General features: G+C 39.9%; 1 protein-coding gene across 8 annotated transcripts in view; it reads left to right on the top strand.

Annotated features, from left to right (window-relative positions):
• Positions 1-4,386: 4,386 nt before the first annotated feature.
• Positions 4,387-18,881, top strand: part of DNM1L (dynamin 1 like) — a gene marked incomplete at its 5' end in the record, with an annotated part of 61,650 nt that continues 47,155 nt past the window's right edge. For 7 of the 8 annotated variants that reach the window (XM_079715101.1, XM_079715098.1, XM_079715096.1 and 4 more), the window contains one exon: positions 4,402-4,503. In XM_079715101.1, the coding sequence (XP_079571227.1) occupies positions 4,402-4,503 (102 nt within the window). Of the gene's footprint in view, positions 4,504-18,881 lie in introns of all 8 variants that reach the window. The other variant, XM_079715095.1, reaches the window with a different exon arrangement.

Genomic DNA, 18,881 nt, shown 5'->3' with positions numbered 1-18,881 from the left:
ACGTACTACTTTACTTAAACCCTTTGAGCCTTAGTTTCTACATCATAAAATGCTTAGCACAGTGCCTCACATACAGTAAGTACTCAATAAATAATATCGTGTGAAAAGGGCAACAAGGAAAAGAGGGAGTGATTAACTATGGAGATTAGAATCTAAGATTATGTACTGTATATGTACATTTAGAAGTACGGAACAATTGTTGGGTTTGGGGAATTTTTTTATGCTGAATGAGGATTCTACTTTATTCTCTAAAACCAAGTGGTAGGAAAAATGTTCTCTGGAGTCAGTGACTCACATACTTACAGTTCCATAACCAGAGAGAGAGAAAATTATCTGGCTAACTCAAGTTAAAAAATTCTCAGAGAAGGCCCTCTTTGGGTCAGGTCAAAGGCCCTCTTTGGGTCAGGTCCATCCCTAGACCAATCATCTTAACGTGGTGTGGCAGGCAGAATAATGGCCCCTCAGACATGTCCATGACCTAATCCCTGGAACCTGTGAATTTTACATGGCAAAAGATAGGATTTGTAGATAGGACTAAAGGTACAGACCTTGCTATGGGGAGATTGTCCTGGGTTATCCAGGTGGGACAATCTAATCAGGAGTCCTTAAAAAGCAGAGAACCTATCTATCTTTGCTGTGGTCAGAGAGACATGTGATGACCAGAAGAAGGGTCAGGGTCAAAGAGATGTGACATTGTTAGCTTTGAAGATGTTCGTAGGGGGTCAAGAGCTAGGAATGTGAGAGGTCTGAAATCTGGAAAGGGCAAGGATATTTACTCTTCCATAGAGGCTCCAGAAGGAATGCAACCCTGATGATACTATGATTTTAGCCCAGTGAGATCCATGTTGGACTTCTGACCTACAGAGATGTAAGATAATACATTTTTGTTGTTTTAAGCCACTAAGTTTGTGGTAATTTGTTAAAACAACAATAGGGAACTCCTATGCCAGGGAAATAGGGTGGAAACTTAGTTTCAGTTCCTCCCCAGATTCGCTCAACCTCATCTGCCCTGAGGAAGCTTGCTCAGTGAGATCTCCCAACAGCCTCCACCACTGCCCGCCCTCTTCATTCACAAGAATACAGGGGTTTGAGATAATGAGGTAGATGATGCACAGAGAAGCAGAGATAAGAGGTAGAGAGTTCTGATGCTACCTGAGCCCCTGGTTCCAGTTATTTTTTGAGGCCAAGGCCATGTCAGCACTATGGTCATACAAGTTAGTTAATTTCTCTTTTTGAGTTAAGTTAGTTAGTTTGAGTTAAATTTCTGTGACTTGCAACTAAACTGTCCTTCCTAAATCATAAACCTAAAGTGAGGGAGGGATGGCTGAAGGAGAATTTTTTAAAAAGCCTTTGGAGGGATTTCCCTGGTGGCACAGTGGATAAGACTCTGTGCTCCCAATGCAGGGGACCCAGGTTCAATCCCTGGTCAGGGAACTAGATCCCACATGCATGCCGCAACTAAGAGTTCACACGCCACAACTAAGGAGCCCGCGTGCCACAACTAACACCCAGTGCAACCAAATAAATAAAAATAAAAAGACTTTGGAGACAGAATCTGATAACAGCTTAATGTGATTTCATAGCAACCCACTCAAAAACACATTATTCTACTTTAGATGAGGAAAGACATACTAATTGGCTAAGTGGCTTTCCCACAAGCAAGTGTTCTGAAATTAAAATGTGAAAATCCAAATAGGTTTGCTTTGTTTGCTTCCAATGAAACACACTGCACTTAGTGTGCCCGCCTTATGTTAAAAAAAAGTCATCAAATTAGAGCCACTCTTTTTCAAGGCCTCGCCGCTTCCTGTTTCTGCAGCCTCAAACACTTTTCTTTCCTCTGTGAGCGATGAGCTCAATGCTCTAGAGTCTAGACAAGTACTGGACAATCCTGCTTTAACCTAAGTGATGGTGGGGGTGACAGGAGGACTTTTGAGCACTGGCCATTTGATCATTCTTCCTTCCCCTAAAAAAAGAGAATTAAAGAGCAGTCCCTATTGTTCCTGAGGCATGTTAATACAAGGCTTTGTATGTTCCATCCCAACAGATATTTTATAATTTAAATGGAAATATATAATGCCATCCAAAATTCATGACATTTCACTTTTTGAAATATATGTATGCTTTCTCTTTAAACTTTGCCATTAGCAAATAAAAAAAAGACTATGTCCTTTGGTGCCACAAATAAAGGAAAAGCAGTTGTTGCCCCAGGGCACCTTGCCCCTATGAAGCAGTTACTGGTTATGCCCATGGAGCTTCACTGTGAACCCACCCTCTCCTTTTGTCTGCCTTTTCTTCTTGGAAGGAATATAGACTGCTCAGAAAAAAAGAAGAGAACAAAAGTTCCAGCAATGGAGGGCTGAGAAACAAAGTGGGTAACATCTGACTGTTATATAATATTATCTTTGGTAGAAAATAAAAGGACTTGGAATAAATCTCTTTGGTCTGCTTTCTGTTTTTGGAGTTCTGAAGTTCTTGTCTCATTTTTGTCTCTGAAATTAAAACAAACAAACAAAAGAATTAGAGAGAAAGAAATGTTCATAAAACTTGATGCCAAAACACCACTAGTGGACCTTCAGATCTTAGCTTAGATGATATTTAATTCATTTGTTCAAAAGTATTTATTGAGGGACTCCCCTGGTGGCTCACTGGTTAGGAATCCACCTGCCAATGCAGGGGACACAGGTTCAATCCCTGGTCCGGGAAGATCTCACATGCCACGGAGCAGCTAAGCCCGTGTGCCACAACTACTGAGCCTGTGCTCTAGAGCCAGTGAGCCACAACTACTGAGCCCACGTGCCACAACTACTGAAGTCCGCACACCTAGAGCCCGTACTCTGCAACAAGAGAAGCCACCGCAGTGAGAAGCCCACACACTGCAACGAAGAGTAGCCCTCATTCACCACAACTAGAGAGAGCACGTGCACAGCAACAAAGACCCAACACAGTCAAAAATAAATAAATAAAATAAATAAAACTTAAAAAAGTATTTATTGAGTGTCTATCATGTGTTCTGTTGAACAAATCAAGCATATTCCCCAGGGCCACTGTGTATGGCTGTGGTTAATGGTACCCAGTGAAGTTGTGCAGGGCACAACTTACACTACTGGAGGTAGTCCTCATTCTCAAGGAGATTATATCTAGTGACTTCTAGGAAGTCTTGCTTGAACTTTCACTCCCCTCTCAGACTAGAAAAAGCAGTCCATAATAAACCCAGTCATAGCACTTTATCCGTTTGTCTATAATGGTGTCATCCTCTGTTAGATTGTAAACTCAGAGGGTACTGAGTTTGGGACTATCTTGTTTGTCCCTTTCCAGGGGCTAGGGATGCATCAGTGAATTAAACAGTCAAAAAATCCCTGGCATCTAGGAGCTGATAATCTAGAAGAGAGAGAGAGTAAACAAGTTCAGTATATAGCATGTTAGATGGAGATACACACTATGGAAAAAAAATCAAGTAGGGAAGGGGTCTTTCTCCTCCTTTACTTTGGATCTTTGCTCAGATGTCACCTTTTTTTATTTTGAGAGAGGAAACCTTTGGAGGTTCACAGTAGAGGAGAGATACTATCTGTCTAAAAAGAAAAACATTTAGGAATAGAACAGTAAGCACACTTAGCAAACAGCTAGTAAGGCAGTTATCAGCTCTCCACTTTGCCAGCAATCAGGTCACAGTGAATAAAGACTTATATAGAATATAGAGAATGAGGGCCCAGCCCTTCCCCTCTAAAACTCTGACACTTTCAGATTCTTTCTAAACACATTTTAACAAACATCCTGGAGAACCCTCGTGTTCTAACTTGAGCTGGTTTTGCATTGTTGCAAAACAGCACATCTTTTAGTATCAGCCTACAGACCTTTTGTACGTGGCTAGGGTGTCTGAGGCTATGGAGCTCTTCTCTAAGCCTTTCTAACCCACCGTACTTGAGAAAGTGTCCTTATCAGGAAATGACGTCCTGGATATCAAGAGACTCCGTTATACTTAACACATATTCCTATCCGGAATTTTCACACTGGTTTTGCCTCGAGGATAGGCATAAATGTATCTCTTCCTTCCGACTCTCTGGGCCTCGCTCCCTAATCTTTTGACAGGAGCCGAGGAAGCATCCTCGCCCCAAGAACCCCTCTCTCCCCGTAGGCCACTCGCCCGCGCCGCGCAGCCTTCTGGAAGCTGTAGGCCCCAGAGGTCCTCCGCGTCAGAACTACAACTCCCGGCAGCTTTTGTTTCCCCACACCTCCCTCTTGGCGCATGGCCTGTCGGGAGGGGGCAGGTAGCGGGGGGGCGGGGTCCAATGGGTGCTGGCTCCCGAGGAGAGGGCGGAGGAGAGGAGGAAGGAGGCGGACTCTGGGCCGCGGCCCCATTCATTGCCGCGGCCGGCCGGGCGGGGGTTCAGTATTTTGCGAGTTATGGAGGCGCTAATTCCTGTAATCAACAAGCTCCAGGACGTATTCAATACGGTGGGCGCCGACATCATCCAGTTGCCTCAGATTGTGGTGGTGGGAACGCAGGTGAGAGACGAGGATGGCTTCCGCCCAGGCCAGAGCCCGGGGCGCGGGCCTGGACGGGACTGCGGCAGCGATTGCTCCCAGACTGGCCGTCGCGGCCTGTGGAAGGAGGGCGCTGTTGCGCCTGGGCGTTCCTCTGGGGCTGGTAGTCCAGGGCCCGGCCCGGAGGCGAGGGGCGGAGCCGGCGCGGCGGTCCCGCGGGTCCCGGGGGCGGGACGGACGGGCGGGCGGGCCGAACTGGAGTCCGTCGGGACCGGGCGCGGCTTCGCCCGCGGGCCGCTGCTTCCAAGGGCGCCTGGGGGACGCGCGGGGCACTCGGGGCCGCACTGGGCGCGCGGGGAGGGTAGCCCTTTCTTGATTGGTTTCAGGGCGGCGGGGTGTTTTATTTCCCTCCTTGCCTTGCTCAGGGGCTGCGGAGTCAGTTTTGGAACTGCGGAGTCGGGGCCGAGAAGGCCGCTACTGTGTGCACCTGAGTGTTTTCCTGCAGTGTAATCCAGGTTTCGAGAACGCGAAAGCAGTTAAAAACAAAAAAAAACCCCAAACCAACTTGTACTTGGAGTTTGTGGGTGTTAGGAGGGATATCTGATTTTTCTGCGTAGGCTGTGGTTTTTGTCTTCCATCTAAATTGGGCATCAAGGTTCTCTGGTCCTTTCATGTTGGCATTTCTTATAGATAACACATTTTTATATGCGGAAATATTGAAGAAATAAATGTTATTTCTAGAAGTGACAGAGAAGTATAAGTTTCATTTTTTCTGCCTGCTGCTTTTCTTGGTTGAAGAGTAATCAACCATAGGCCTTTTTTTATTAGAGTTCAGAGAAACGCATTTTAGAGATTACTTAGTATATTGATTTTAGTGCTTTCCTTTTTTAATGATGTTTTCTATTGGAAAGGGGACGGTTTCCTCACTTTCCACGAGGTTCATCGCTACAAAATTGATGTGTAGGGTATAACTATTTTGAGAGGGAACTTAAAAATATAATAGAGTATGTCCAGACACTGGAAACCTTGGAAACCATAGATATCCTAAGGTGGGCGGGAGGGACTTTTAAATAGTTAAAGCAATAGAAATTATTTCAGAAACACATTTCCTTGGTTGGCCATGGGATTGGTATAGATTCTGCCCAATCCTGCCTTAATATTTGTAATGACTAGAGACTCTGGGTCATCAACATAATAAATTATGAGATATATATTTTTTGAGTATATTTTGTTTACAGCTGTGTTCCTATTCCTAGCTCTTGGAACAGTCTGGGGTATGTAGGAGATGCTCCATAAATATTTTGAATGAGTTACTAGATAGTATTTTTAAAACACTGGGGCTTTTATCATCAAAACCGATCTGTTTTTGTAAATAAAATTAGAGGAGATTATATAAATTAAATCTTCTTGGGTAGTAATTTGGAAGTGTTTCCTAGCTGTAGGACCAGAAACTTTCCATATACTTTTAAGAGAGTCTCAATGCTTTTTAAGCATGAAGCAGTAAAAGAATCAGAGCTATAGTGTGTCAGTATAAATAGTTTAAAATCAAGAAGGATTTTTCTTACATGAAATAGAATTTATTTCAGTGAGTACACCTGTTCGCAAAATTGAGGAGGGGACAGGGTAGAAAAGTAAAGATTTCACCATTGTGAAAGCCATTAACATATGCCAGCAAAAACCATCCTAGTAGTGATAATTATATGCCACTTTTGCATGTTGATGTTTGGAATTACTCTGAAGGGAAATATTCAGTTTTTAGACTTGATTTAATGAGGGTTATCTCCATTTATGTCCTTATTAGCTGAAATTCAGTCCTTTATTATTCAGGTACAGAAGAAATAAATAAGAATAGACGCAATGTCTTTTCTCCCATAGTTTCCTCAATATGGTGGAAAAAAAACCTCTTCTTGATTTGAATACAATTACACCACTACTTTGTCATCTAGGCTAGTTAATGTTGTGTAACATGTATATATACAGCACTTCACATTCATATTTAATGGAGTAGTGTACAGTGAGTGAGTTCCAGATGTAGTAAATGTTCTGTACGTAGTTCAACTGGTAAATTTCTCAGTGGCAGTGATCATGTCTCTGTCTTACGCTTTACCTGTACTTTAAATGGCTACAGGTCCCATTTTTGGGAACTTTTTATAACAGTGATTCTCAAACTTGAGTGTATATAAGAATTACTTTGAAAATAAGTTTCCTGGACCCCATCCCCAAAGATTTTGATTTTATAAGTCTGGGGTGCTCCAGGCACCATAGCCGATTCTGATGCAGATGGTTCATAGGTGTGTATAGTATATTAGTGAGTCTTTGATTTTATAGTGCATGAAACTGGAAAAAGCAGGGAAGCCTAGTCTAAGGGCGTACTGCTGTTAAGTAGTAGGTTGGTTTTGGTGGCATTCTTGCTCCAAAGTATCAACTGCCAGGCAACCTTTGCTGACCCCTAAATATTTTAAACTTTGATTTCTCAAATTGCCCAAATAATACTGTTTTGGGGGCCCAGAGAGTTGGAGAAGTTGAGGAGAGAGATGTTTACAGCTGTCGATCATTCACAGTTTTTATGATTTAGCTGAATATATTGCTTTCCTTTTTCTCTAGCCGAGATCCTCTGTGTGGAAAGAACAGAAAATGGGGAGAGAGAAGGTTGATACTTTTAGACCTTGGTGTACTTTGCAGGTGGAGAAGGAGATAAGATTTCAATGACATTTGTGACTCAACTTGGGAAATTTAATCACTGTTTCTTAAGTTGAGAATTGGAATGGGGAGCCCTCCAGGTATGTAATCCAAACCACAACCTAGTATAGGAATCTCAATACAGATGACATTAACCTGAGACTCTGGCTCAGTGCTGCTAGTATTGTGCTTTTTTGTTTGTTTGTTTGTTTGTTTTATTTATTTTATTTTTGGCTGCACTGGGTCTTTGTTGCTGCGTGCGGGCTTTTCTCTAGTTGAGGTGAGCGGGGGCTACTCTTCGTTGTGGTGCTTGGGCTTCTCATTGCGGTGGCTTCTCTTGTTGCAGAGCACGGGCTCTAGGCCTGCGGGCTCAGGGCTCTAGAGCTCAGCCTCAGTAGTTGTGGCGCATGGGCTTAGTTGCTCTGTGGCATGTGGGATCTTCCCGGACTAGGGCTCGAAACCGTGTCCCCTGCATTGGCAGGAGGATTCTTAACCACTCTGCCACCAGGGAAGCCCTGTGCTTTTCACTTTGCCTTTTATTTTGGTAATTTCAGCACTCCACTTTCAGTAATTCAGACAAATACAGGAGGAAAAGGAATCTTGGATTTTAAATGACCAATCTGCAAACCAACTATTCAAATTTAACATTTAAAAAATTAAAATATAATCCATATAACATAAACCCCAACATTATAAAGTGTTCAATTCAGTGGTTTTTAGTATATTCACAAGGTTATGCAACTATTGCCACTATCTAATTCCAGAGCATTTTCATTACCCCAGAAAGAAACTCTGTATCCATTAGTAGTCACTCCCCATTTTATCCACCCCCCCACACCGTTCCTGCCCCCTGGCAGCTACTGATTTCTGTTTCTATGGATTTGCCTATTCTGGACATTTCATATAAATGGAATCATACAATATGTGGCCTTTTGTGTCTGGCTTCTTTTGCTCTGTTTTTTTAGGATCATCCATGTTGTAGCATGTATTAATACTTCACTACTTTTTATGGATGAATAATATTCCCTTGTATAGATATGCCACAGTTTTTGTTTATCCATTCATTAGTTGATGGACATTTGGGTTATTTCCACTTTTTAGTTATATTGAATGATGCTGTCATGAGCATTCGTTTACAAGTTTTTGTGTGAACATATGTTTTCAATTCTCTTGGATATGTATAGTTGACACTTGAGCAACATGGGTTTGAACTGCGCAGGTCCACTTACATGCAGACTTTTTTCAGTAAATACTACAGTACTACCCACTTATATGAAGATTGTTTTCAATGAATACTGCACTACTACATGATCTGTGGTTGGTTGAATCTGTGGATGTGGAACTGTGGCTCCAGAGGGCCAACTGTATAATTATATGCAGATTTTTGACCACACTGGAGTCAGTGCCTCTAACCACCTGTACTGTTCAGGGATCATCTGTACCTAGGAGTGGAATTGCTGGTTCATTTGGTAACTCTTATTTAACTTTTGAAAGAACTGCACACTTTTCCACAGCGGCTGCACCATTTTACAAACCTTTATCTGGTATATGAGGGTTTCTGTTTCTATTCACCCTCACCAACTCTTGTTACTGTCTTTTTTAGAAAGTGCTAAATCATTCTGGAATTGTTTATTTTTAAAAAAGCCCCCCCCACACACATCCCCTCCTCCTGCATTCTGCAGCACTGTTATCTACATTTTATTAGCTCCTTCTGAAATCTTGCCCTCTCCTGCCTGATATGCCTACATTTGTCTTGTGTTTGTAGAGGTGATGGCTTCATTAAGTTTAGTAATTTGGTGCCACATATTGATCTTAGTTTCATTCCTTCAGTGTTTTCTTGTGAGTACTCTTAAGTAAACTTATGTTTTTCCCTTTCCTTTTCTTTTTTACTAGTTTTCTCTGTGTAGATCGTGTGCTGCTTACTTAAAAAAAATTTTTTTTAAAGCACTGAAGTGAAATTTATATAACATAAAAATTAGTCATTTTAAAGTGTACAATTCCGTGGCATTTAGTACATTCATAATGTTGTGCAACCACCACCTCTTTCTAGGTCCAAAACATTTTCATCACCCCAAAAGAAAACTCTGTATCCATTAAGCAGTCATTTTGTAATTCTCCTTTCCCCCCCAGTCCCTGGCAACCACCAATCTTCTTTCCTTCTTTATAGATTTACCTATTCTGGATATTTTATAGAAACAGAATCACACAGTATGTGGCCATTTATGTTTGACTTCTTTCACTTAGTATAACATGGTTCATTCATATTGTAGCATGTATCAGTACTTCCTTTTAATTGCTGACTAATATTCTATTGTGTATACATACCATGTTTTATCATTCATCTACTGATGGATATTTGGATTGTTTCTATATTTTGGTTGTTGTGAGTAGTGCTGCTGTGAATATTTGTGTACAAGTATTTGAATACCTCTTTTCAGTTCTTTTGGGTATATACCTACAAGTGAAATGCTGGTAATTCTATGTTTAACTTTTTGAGAAACCACCAAACTTTTTCACAGTGGCTGTACCATTTTACATTCCCCCAGCAACATACTAGGGTTCCAGTTCTTTATATCCTTGTCAAAACTTGTCATTGTGTTTTTTATTATAGCTATCCTGATGAGAGTGTGAGGTGGTATCTCATTATGATTTTGATTTGTATTTCCCTAATGACTAATGATGTGAATATCTTTTTAGGTGCTTGTTGGGGTTATTTGTCTTTTTATTGTTGAGTTGTAAGAGTTTTTTATATATTTTGGATACCATACCATTATCAGTATATGATTTGCACATATTTTCTCCCATTCTGTAGGTTGTCTTTTTACTTTCATGATCATGTCCTTTGATGCACAAAAGTTTTAAATTTTGATAAAGTCCAATTTATCTATTTTTTCTTTTGTTGCTTGTGATTTTAGTATCATATCTAACACATCAAATCCAAGGTCATGAAAATTTATTATTATTATTTTGTGTTTTCTTCTAGTTTCAGCTCTTACATTTAAGGTTTTGATCCATTTTGAGTAAATTTTTGTCTTTGGTATGAAGTAGGGGTTCACCTTCATTCTTTTCCATGTTCCTGTCCAGTTGATCCAGGACTATTGGTTGGAGACTATTCTTTCCCCCATTGAATGGTCTTGGCTCTGTTGTTGAAAATCAGTTGAATATAGGTGATAGGTTTATTTCTGGACTCTCAGTTATTTTCCATTGGTCTATAGGTCTGTTCTTATGCCAGTACCACACACAGTTTTGATTACGGTAGTTTTGTAGTATATTTTGAAACCAGAAAGTATGAGTCTCCCAACTTTGTTCTTTTTTTTCAAGATTGTTTTTGCAGTTAGGAGTCCCCTGCCATTCATTCCATAGCAGTTTTAGAATTGGTATTTCCATTTCTGCAAGCGAGGTTGTTGGGATTTTGGTAGGGATTGTATTGAATCTGTACATTGCTTTGAGGAGTATTGCCATCTAAATATTAAATCAGATCTAGAATTCTTGGTTGATAGGTTTTTTTCTTTCCCATCTTTAAATAAGTCATGCTATTGCCTCTGGCTTCCAAGATTTCTGGTGAGAAATCTATTGTGTTATTATTGGTCTTATTGAGGATCTCTTGTATTTGAATTGGTTCTCTGCTTCTCCCTTGCTGCTTTCAGTGTTTGTGTTTGTCTTTTAACAGTTTGATTATTATTTGTCTCCATGTGGATCTCTTTGTGTTTATCCTGCATGGTGGAGTTGAGTTCTTTAATATGTAGATTCATGTCACTTTCCCCATATTTTCCTGCTTTTATGGAAAAAGTGGGGATTTTTATGGATATTACTTTTGCTTTTCAGGTATCCAGATCTCACTCTTTTAATTTTATGTTCCAGATAGAACTGGGCCTGTATTTTATAACCAAGAAAAAAATTCCTCCCTAAGGACTGTTAGGTCTCTAGCATTTTAGCAAGTTTGGATCCTGGATAATTGAAGTGGTTTAAATTTTAGATTTATATTTTGCCAATACGTGGAGTGTTTGAGCTCTGCAGTAAAAACTTGTTAATTTATTTATTTAAAATACCATTAAGTTAATATTTCTAAGGATACTCAGAAATATTTTATTTAAAATAAATAAGACAGGGACTTCCCTGGTGGCACAGTGGTTAAGAATCCGCCTGCCAATACTCGCAAATTTTTAGCCCCTTAATATACAGGGGACATGGGTTCAATCCCTGGTCTGGGAAGATCCCACATGCTGCGGAGCAGCTAAACCTGTGCGCCACAACTACTGAGCCTGCGCTTTAGAGCCCGCGTACCACAACTACTGAGCCCGTGTGCCTAGAGCCTGTGCTCCGCAACAAGAGAAGCCACCGCAATGAGAAGCCCACGCACCACAACGAAGAGTAGCCCCTGCTCGCCGCAACTAGAGAAAACCCGTGTGCAGCAGCAAAGACCCAAAGCAGCCAAAAATAAATAAATAAAAAAAAAAAAAAAAAAAAGGCAAATATTAAAGAAACCATAAATCTAAAACTACTTCAAAATAAAAAGTTAAAAAATTAGGAAATGTACATCTTTATCTGTTATATTAATATCAAAATAAATAATTGACAGGTCTGCTTTATACAATGAAAAGTAAACATTTAGAAGTGAAAAACTGAATCAGCCTTGGTTAATGTGGCATCCACGAATATTTACAATGATCCCATTTTCAATTGCATCAAAAGAATACAACTCCCTGCTCCCAGTTGATGTTAGGTATCACAAAGAGCTAAAAATATGACAAAACGTTAAGGCTCCATCTCAAAATATAAATTCAAAACACTATAAATCTCAGTACAGTGCAATTTGGAAGAAACTAAAAGATGACACTGAAAGCATACACACAAATTTTTAGCCCCTAAATGTACAGGATATTAAATTGATTTAGGGAGTATGTGGAGATGAAAAAAGCAGAAGACGTTGCAGTGCCAAGAGAGCCCTATTTTCAGAGCATGCCGGCTGTGACTTTTGCCACTTTGGAACTGCTGTAGCCACTCACCTTCCTGGAAAGAGTGCAGACATGGAGTGTTTAAATCACCAGGGAGAAACAAGCACTGATCTAAACAATTGTTGAAGAAACCTATGGCCATTTAGAATACTGAGGTAAAAATTGGGAGTGCACAGACATGTTTTGTTTGGTCTATGTGTGTTGACACATAAAATTTTTTTTTTTTTTTTTTTTTTTTTTTTTTGCGGTACGCGGGCCTCTCACTGTCGTGGCCTCTCCCGTTGCGGAGCACAGGCTCCGGACGCGCAGGCCCAGCGGCCATGGCCCACGGGCCCAGCCGCTCCGCGGCACATGGGATCCTCCCAGACCGGGGCACGAACCCGCATCCCCTGCATCGGCAGGCGGACCCCCAACCATTGCGCCACCAGGGAGGCCCGACACATAAAATTTTTTAAAAATTGTTATATAATTGACATATTAGTTTCAGTTGTATAACATAACGATTTGACAAGTCTAAACATTGGGAAACAATCACCACAATAAGTCTAGAATGCCAATAAGTCTAGAGTACCAATAAGTCTAGTAGTCCATCACCACACATAGTTACAATTCTTTTATTTTAATTTTTTTTTGGTTGCAGTGCACAGGCTTCTCTCTAGTTGTGGCATGTGGGTTTTCTCTCTCTAGTTGTGCACAGGCTCCAGGGCACGAGGGCTGTATAGTTGTGGTGTGCGGGTTCCACAGTGTGTGAGCTCTGTAGTTTGTGGCACACAGGCTCTCTAGTTGAGATGTGTGAGTTCGGTAGTTGTGGCGTGTGGGCTTAGTTGACCTGTGGAATGTGGGATCTTAGTTCCCTGACCAGAGATTGAACCCGCATCACCTGCGTTGGAAGGTGGATTCTTTACCACTGGACTACCAGGGAAGTCCCACAGTTCTTTTTCTTATAATGAGAACTATTAAGATTTACTCTCTTAGTAACTTTCAAATATACACCACAGTATTATTATCTATAGTCACTATGCTATACATTACATCCCCAGGACTTACTTTATAACTGGAAGATTGTACCTTTTGGCCACTTTTACCCATTTCACCCACCCCCCCACCTCTGGCAACCACCAGTCTGTTCTCTATATTTATGAGTTTGTTTTTTTTGTTGTTTGTTTGTTTTGTTTTTGTTTTAGATTCCACATATAAATGAGATCATGTGGTATTTGCTTTTCTCTGTCTGACTTATTTTACTTAGCAAGGTCCATTTATGTTGTTGCAAATAGCAGGATTTCCATCTTTTTTTATGGCTGAATGATACTCGTGTGTGTGTGTGTGTGTGTGTGTGTGTGTGTGTGTGTGATGTACACACCACATTTACTTTATTCATCCACTGGTGGACTGTTAGGTTATTTCCATTTCTTGGCTTTTTGAAATAATGCTGCAACGAACATAAGGATGCATATATCTTTTCAATTTAGTGTTTTTGTTTCCTTCAAATAAATACCCAGAGGTGGAATTGCTGGATCATATGGTAGCTCTATTTTTAATTTTTAGAGGAACCTCCATACTGGTTTTATAGTGGCTGCACCAATATACATTCCCACCAACAGTGTATGAGGGTTTCCTTTCCTCCACATCCTCAACAACACTTATTTCTTGTCTTTTTAGTAATAGCCATTATAACAGGTGTGAGGTGATATCTCATTGTGGCCTTGATCTGCATTTCCCGGGTGATTAGTGATGTTGAGCATCTTTTCATGCACCTGTTGGCCATTTGTATGTCTTCTTTGGAAAAATGGCTACTTGGGTCCTAAGTTCATTTTAATTTTAATTTTTATTTATTTATTTATTTTGGCCATGCAGCTTGTAGGATCTTAAGTTCCCCAACCAGGGATCAACCCTGGGCCCTCGGCAGTGAAAGCCGGGAGTTCTAACCACTGGACCACCAGGGAATTCCCTTAAGTTCAATTTTTTTTTTTTTTTTGTGGTACGCGGGCCTCTCACTGCTGTGGCCTCTCTCGTTGCGGAGCACAGGCTCCAGACGTGCAGGCTCAGCGGCCATGGCTCATGGGCCCAGCTGCTCCGTGGCATGTGGGATCCCCCCGGACTGGGGCACGAACCCGTGTCCTCCGCATCGGCAGGCGGACTCCCAACCACTGCGCCACCAGGGAAGCCCCTCTTAAGTCCATTTTTAAATCAGGTTATTTGTGTGTGTGTGTGTGTGTGTGTGTGTTTGTGTGTTTGTTTTTTGCTCTTGAGTTGTCTGAGTTCTTTGTATATTTTGTATGTTAGCCCCTTATTGGATAAGTGGTTTGAAAATATTTTTTCCCATTCCATGGGTTGCTTTTTCACTTTGTTGATGGTTTTCTTTGCAGTGCGGAAGCTTTTTAGTTTGATGTACTCCCCCTTGTTTATTTTTACTTTAGTTGTCTTTGATTTGGTGTCAAATCCAAAAAATCATCACCCAAACCAATGTCAAGGAGCTTACAATCTATGTTTTTTTCTTCTAGGAGTTTTATATTTTCGGGGCTTATATTCAAGTTTTTAACGCATTTTCAGCTGACTTTTTTTTTGGTATAGTGTAAGATAGTGGTCCAGATCATACTTTTGCATGTGCGCTGTCCAGTTTCCCAACACCATTTATTGAAGAGACTGCCCTTTCCCCATTTTATATTCTTGACCCCTTTGTTGTAAATTAATTGTCCATATATGTGTAGGTTTATTTCTGAGCTCTCTGTTCCATTGGTCTATGTGTCTGTTTTTATGCCAGTACCATACTATTAGCTTTTTTTTTCTTGGCTGCGCCACGTGGCTTGTGGGATCTCAATTCCCTGACCAGGGATTGAACCCGGGCCATGGCAGTGAAAGCCCAGAATCCTAACCACTAGGCCACCAGGGAACTCCCAGATTATTATAGCTTTTTTACAGTTTGAAATCAGGAAGCATGATGCCTCTAGCTTTGTTCTTCGTTCTCACAATTGCTTTGGCTATTTATTTATTTATTTATGTGGTTCCATACAAATTTTAGGATTATTTGCTTTGTTTATTTGAAAAATGCCATTGGAATTTTGATAGGCATTGTACTGAATTTGTAGATTGCTTTGGTTAATATGGACATTTTAACAATCTTGATTCTTTCAATCCATGAGCACAGAATATCTTTCCATTTATTTGTGTCTTCAATTTCTTTCATTAGTATTCTATAGTTGTCAGCATACAGGTCTTGGTTAACCTTCTTGGTTAAATTTATTCTTAGGTATTTTATTCTTTTGATGCAATCTAAATGGGATCATTTTCCTAATTTCTCTTTCTGATAGTTTGTTATTACAACCTACTTTTGCATATTGATTTTGTATCCTACAACTTTACTGAATTTGTTGATTAGTTCTAACAGTTTTTTTGTGGAGTCTTTAGTGTTTTCTACACATAATATCATGTCATAGGCAAATAGTAACAGTTTTACTTTTCCTTTCTGACTTAGATGCCTTTTGTTTTTCTTACCTAATGCTCTGGCTAGAACTTCCAATATTATGTTGAATAGAAGTGGCAGGAGTGGGCAACCTTGTCTTTTTTCTAATCTTAGAGGAAAAGCTTTCAGCTTTTCACCATTGAGTAGTGGGCTTGTCATATGTGGCCTTTATCATGTTGAGGTATGTCCCCTCTTTTACTCACTTTGTTGAGAGTTTTTTTTTTTTAATCATGAATGGATGTTGAATTTTGTCAAATCAATTTCCTGCATCTATTAAGATAATCATCAGATTTTTATCCTTCATTTTGTTTGTTTGTTTTTTTTGGCTGCGTTGGGTCTTCACTGCTGCATGTGGGCTTTCTCTAGTTGAGGCGAGCGGGGACTACTCTTCATTGAGGTACCTGGGCTTCTCATTGCAGTGGCTTTTCTTGTTGATGAGCACAGTCTCTAGGCGCACGGGCTTCAGTTGTTGTGGCATGTGGGCTCAGTAGTTGTGGCTCATGGGCTCTAGAGCACACGCTCAGTAGTTGTGGTGCACAGGCTTAGTTGCTCCGCGGCATGTAGTATCTTCCTGGACAAGGTATCGAACCCGTGTCCCCTGCATTGGCAGGTGGATTCTTAACCACTGTGCCACCAGGGAAGTCCCCTTCATTTTGTTAATGTGGTGTATAACATTCATTTGCAGATGTTGAGTCATCCTTGCATCCCTGGAATAAATCCCACTCGATCATGGTGTGTGATCCTTATAATGTATTGTTGAATTCAGTTTGCTATAATTTTGTTGAGGATTTTTGCATCTATGTTCGTGAGGGATATCGGCCTGTAATTTTCTTTTCTTGTATTGTCCTTGTCTGGTTTTGGTATCAGGGTAATGCTGGCCTTGTAAAATGAGTTTGGAATTGTTCCCTCCTCTTCTTTTTTGGAAGAGTTTGGGAAGGAGTGGTGTTAATTCTTCTTTGAGTGTTTGGATTCACCGGTGAAGTTGTCTGCTCCTAGATTTTGTTTGTTGGGTGGTTTTAATTACTGATTCAGTCTCCTTGCTAGTAATTGGTATGTTTAGATTTTCTTTTTCTTCATGAATCAGGCTTGGTAGGTTATATGATAGGAATTTGTCTGTTTTGCCCAACTTTTTGGTGTATAATTTTTCATTCTAGTTTCTCATGATCTTTTGTATTTTTGTGGTATCCGTTGTGACCTCTCTTTCATTTCTCATTTTATTTATTTGAGTCCTCTGTTTTCCTTGGTGAGTCTAGCTAAATGTATGTCCATTTTATCATTTTAAAGAACCAGCTCTTAGTTTCAGTGATCTTTTCTAATTGTTTGGTTTTTTTTTTTAGTCTCTATCTCATTATTATCTGATGTGATCTTTGATATGTCCTTTCTTTACTACTTACTTTGGGCTTGCTTTGTTTGTTTTTTAATAGTTCCTGGAGGTGTAAAGTTAGTTTCTTTATTTGAGATCTTTCTTGTTTCTACATGTAGACATTTATTGCTGTGAACTTCCCTCTAAAAACTACTTTTGCTGCATTCCATAAGTTCTGGTACGTGGTTTTTCTATTTTCATTTGCCTCAAGATATTTTTTGATTTCTGTTTTGACTTCTTCTTTCATCCATTGGTTGTTCAGTAGCATATTGTTTAGTCCCATGAATTTTCCAGTTTTCTTCTTAAAATTGATTTCTAATTTCATACCATGATGGTTGGAAAAGGTCCTTTATACGATTTCAGTCTTCTTAAATTTATTAAGACTTGTCCTGTGGCCTAACATGTGATGTATCCTGAAGAATGTTCCATGTGTGCTTGAGAAGAATGTGTACTCTTGCTTTTGGGTGGAATGTTCTGTATATGTATAGTGCATCTGGTCTAACATGTCATTTAAGGCCAATGTTGATTGATTTTCTATCTGTATGATCTATGAAGGTCCCCTACCCTTATTGTATTGCTGTGTACTTCTCCTTACATGCCTGTTAATATTTGCTTTATATATTCTGTGCTCCTATATTGTGTGCACAAATATTTGCAAATGTTATATCCTCTTGTTAGATTGACCCCTTTATCATTATATAATTCCTTTTTTTCTCTTAATGTATTCTTTGTTTTAAAGTCTATTTTGTCTGATGTAAGTATGGCCACCCCAGCTTTCTTTGGTTTCCATTTGAATAGGAATATCTTTTTCCATCCTTTCACTTTCAATGTGTGTGTTTCCTTACATCTGAAGTGAGTCTCTTGTAGGCTGTGTAGAGATGGCTCTTGTTTTTTTTTTTTTTAAATCCTTTCAGGGTACTCTGTATCTTTTATTTGGAGAATTTAGCCCATTTACAGTTGAAGTAATTTTTGATAGGTATGTAAATGCTTATTGCCACTTTGTTAATTTTTTTCTGGCTGTTTTGTAATTCCTTTGTTTTTTTCTTCTCTTATTCTTTTTCTTTGTGATTTGATGATTTTCTGTAATGGTATTTTTAGATTCCTTTTCTTTATCTTTTACATTTCTACTATAGGTTTTTGGTTCATGGTTACCGTGAGGCTTACTTAAACCAGCCCTTATTTATGACAGTCTATTTTAAGTTGATAACATCAGTACAGTGCATTCTAAAGCTCTACATTTTACTCCCCTACCTTGCACATTTTATGTTTTTGATGTTATAACTTACATCTTTCTAATCTTATGTATCTATTAACAAGTACTGCAGTTATAATTATTTTTACTACTTTTGTCTTTTACTCTTCATACTAGATTTAGAAGTGATTAGCCTACCATCTTTGTGTTAGATTATTCTGAATTTTACTACATATGTATCTTTTTATTTATTTATTTATTTATGGCTGTGTTGGGTCTTCGTTTCTGTGCGAGGGCTTTCTCTAGTTGCGGCAAGCAGGGGCCGCTCTTCATCGCGGTGCACGGGCCTCTCACTATCGCGGTCCCTCTTGTTGCGGAGCACAGGCTCCAGATGCGCAGGCTCAGTAATTGTGGCTCATGGGCCCAGTTGCTCCACGGTATGTGGGATCTTCCCAGACCAGGGCTCGAACCCTTGTCCCCTGCATTGGCAGGCAGATTCTCAACCACTGTGCCACCAGGGAAGCCCTACATATTTATCTTTACTAGTGAAATTTATAGTTTAATGTTTCCCTGTTACTAATTAGCTCTCTTTTGTTTCAGCTTAAAGGAATCCCTTTAACATTTCCTGTAAGGCCAGTCTAGTGGTGATGAACTCCTTCAGCTTTTGCTTGTCTGGAAAACTCTTATCTCTCCTTCCATAGTGAAGGACAACTTTTCTGGGTAGAGATTTCTTGGTTGGTATTTTTTTTT

This window comes from Hyperoodon ampullatus (genome assembly GCF_949752795.1).
Source record: "Hyperoodon ampullatus genome assembly, chromosome: 11".
Lineage (NCBI taxonomy): Eukaryota > Metazoa > Chordata > Mammalia > Artiodactyla > Ziphiidae > Hyperoodon > Hyperoodon ampullatus.
The sequence above is the reverse complement of the archived record's forward strand: the minus strand, read 5'-3'. Positions and strand labels throughout refer to the sequence as shown.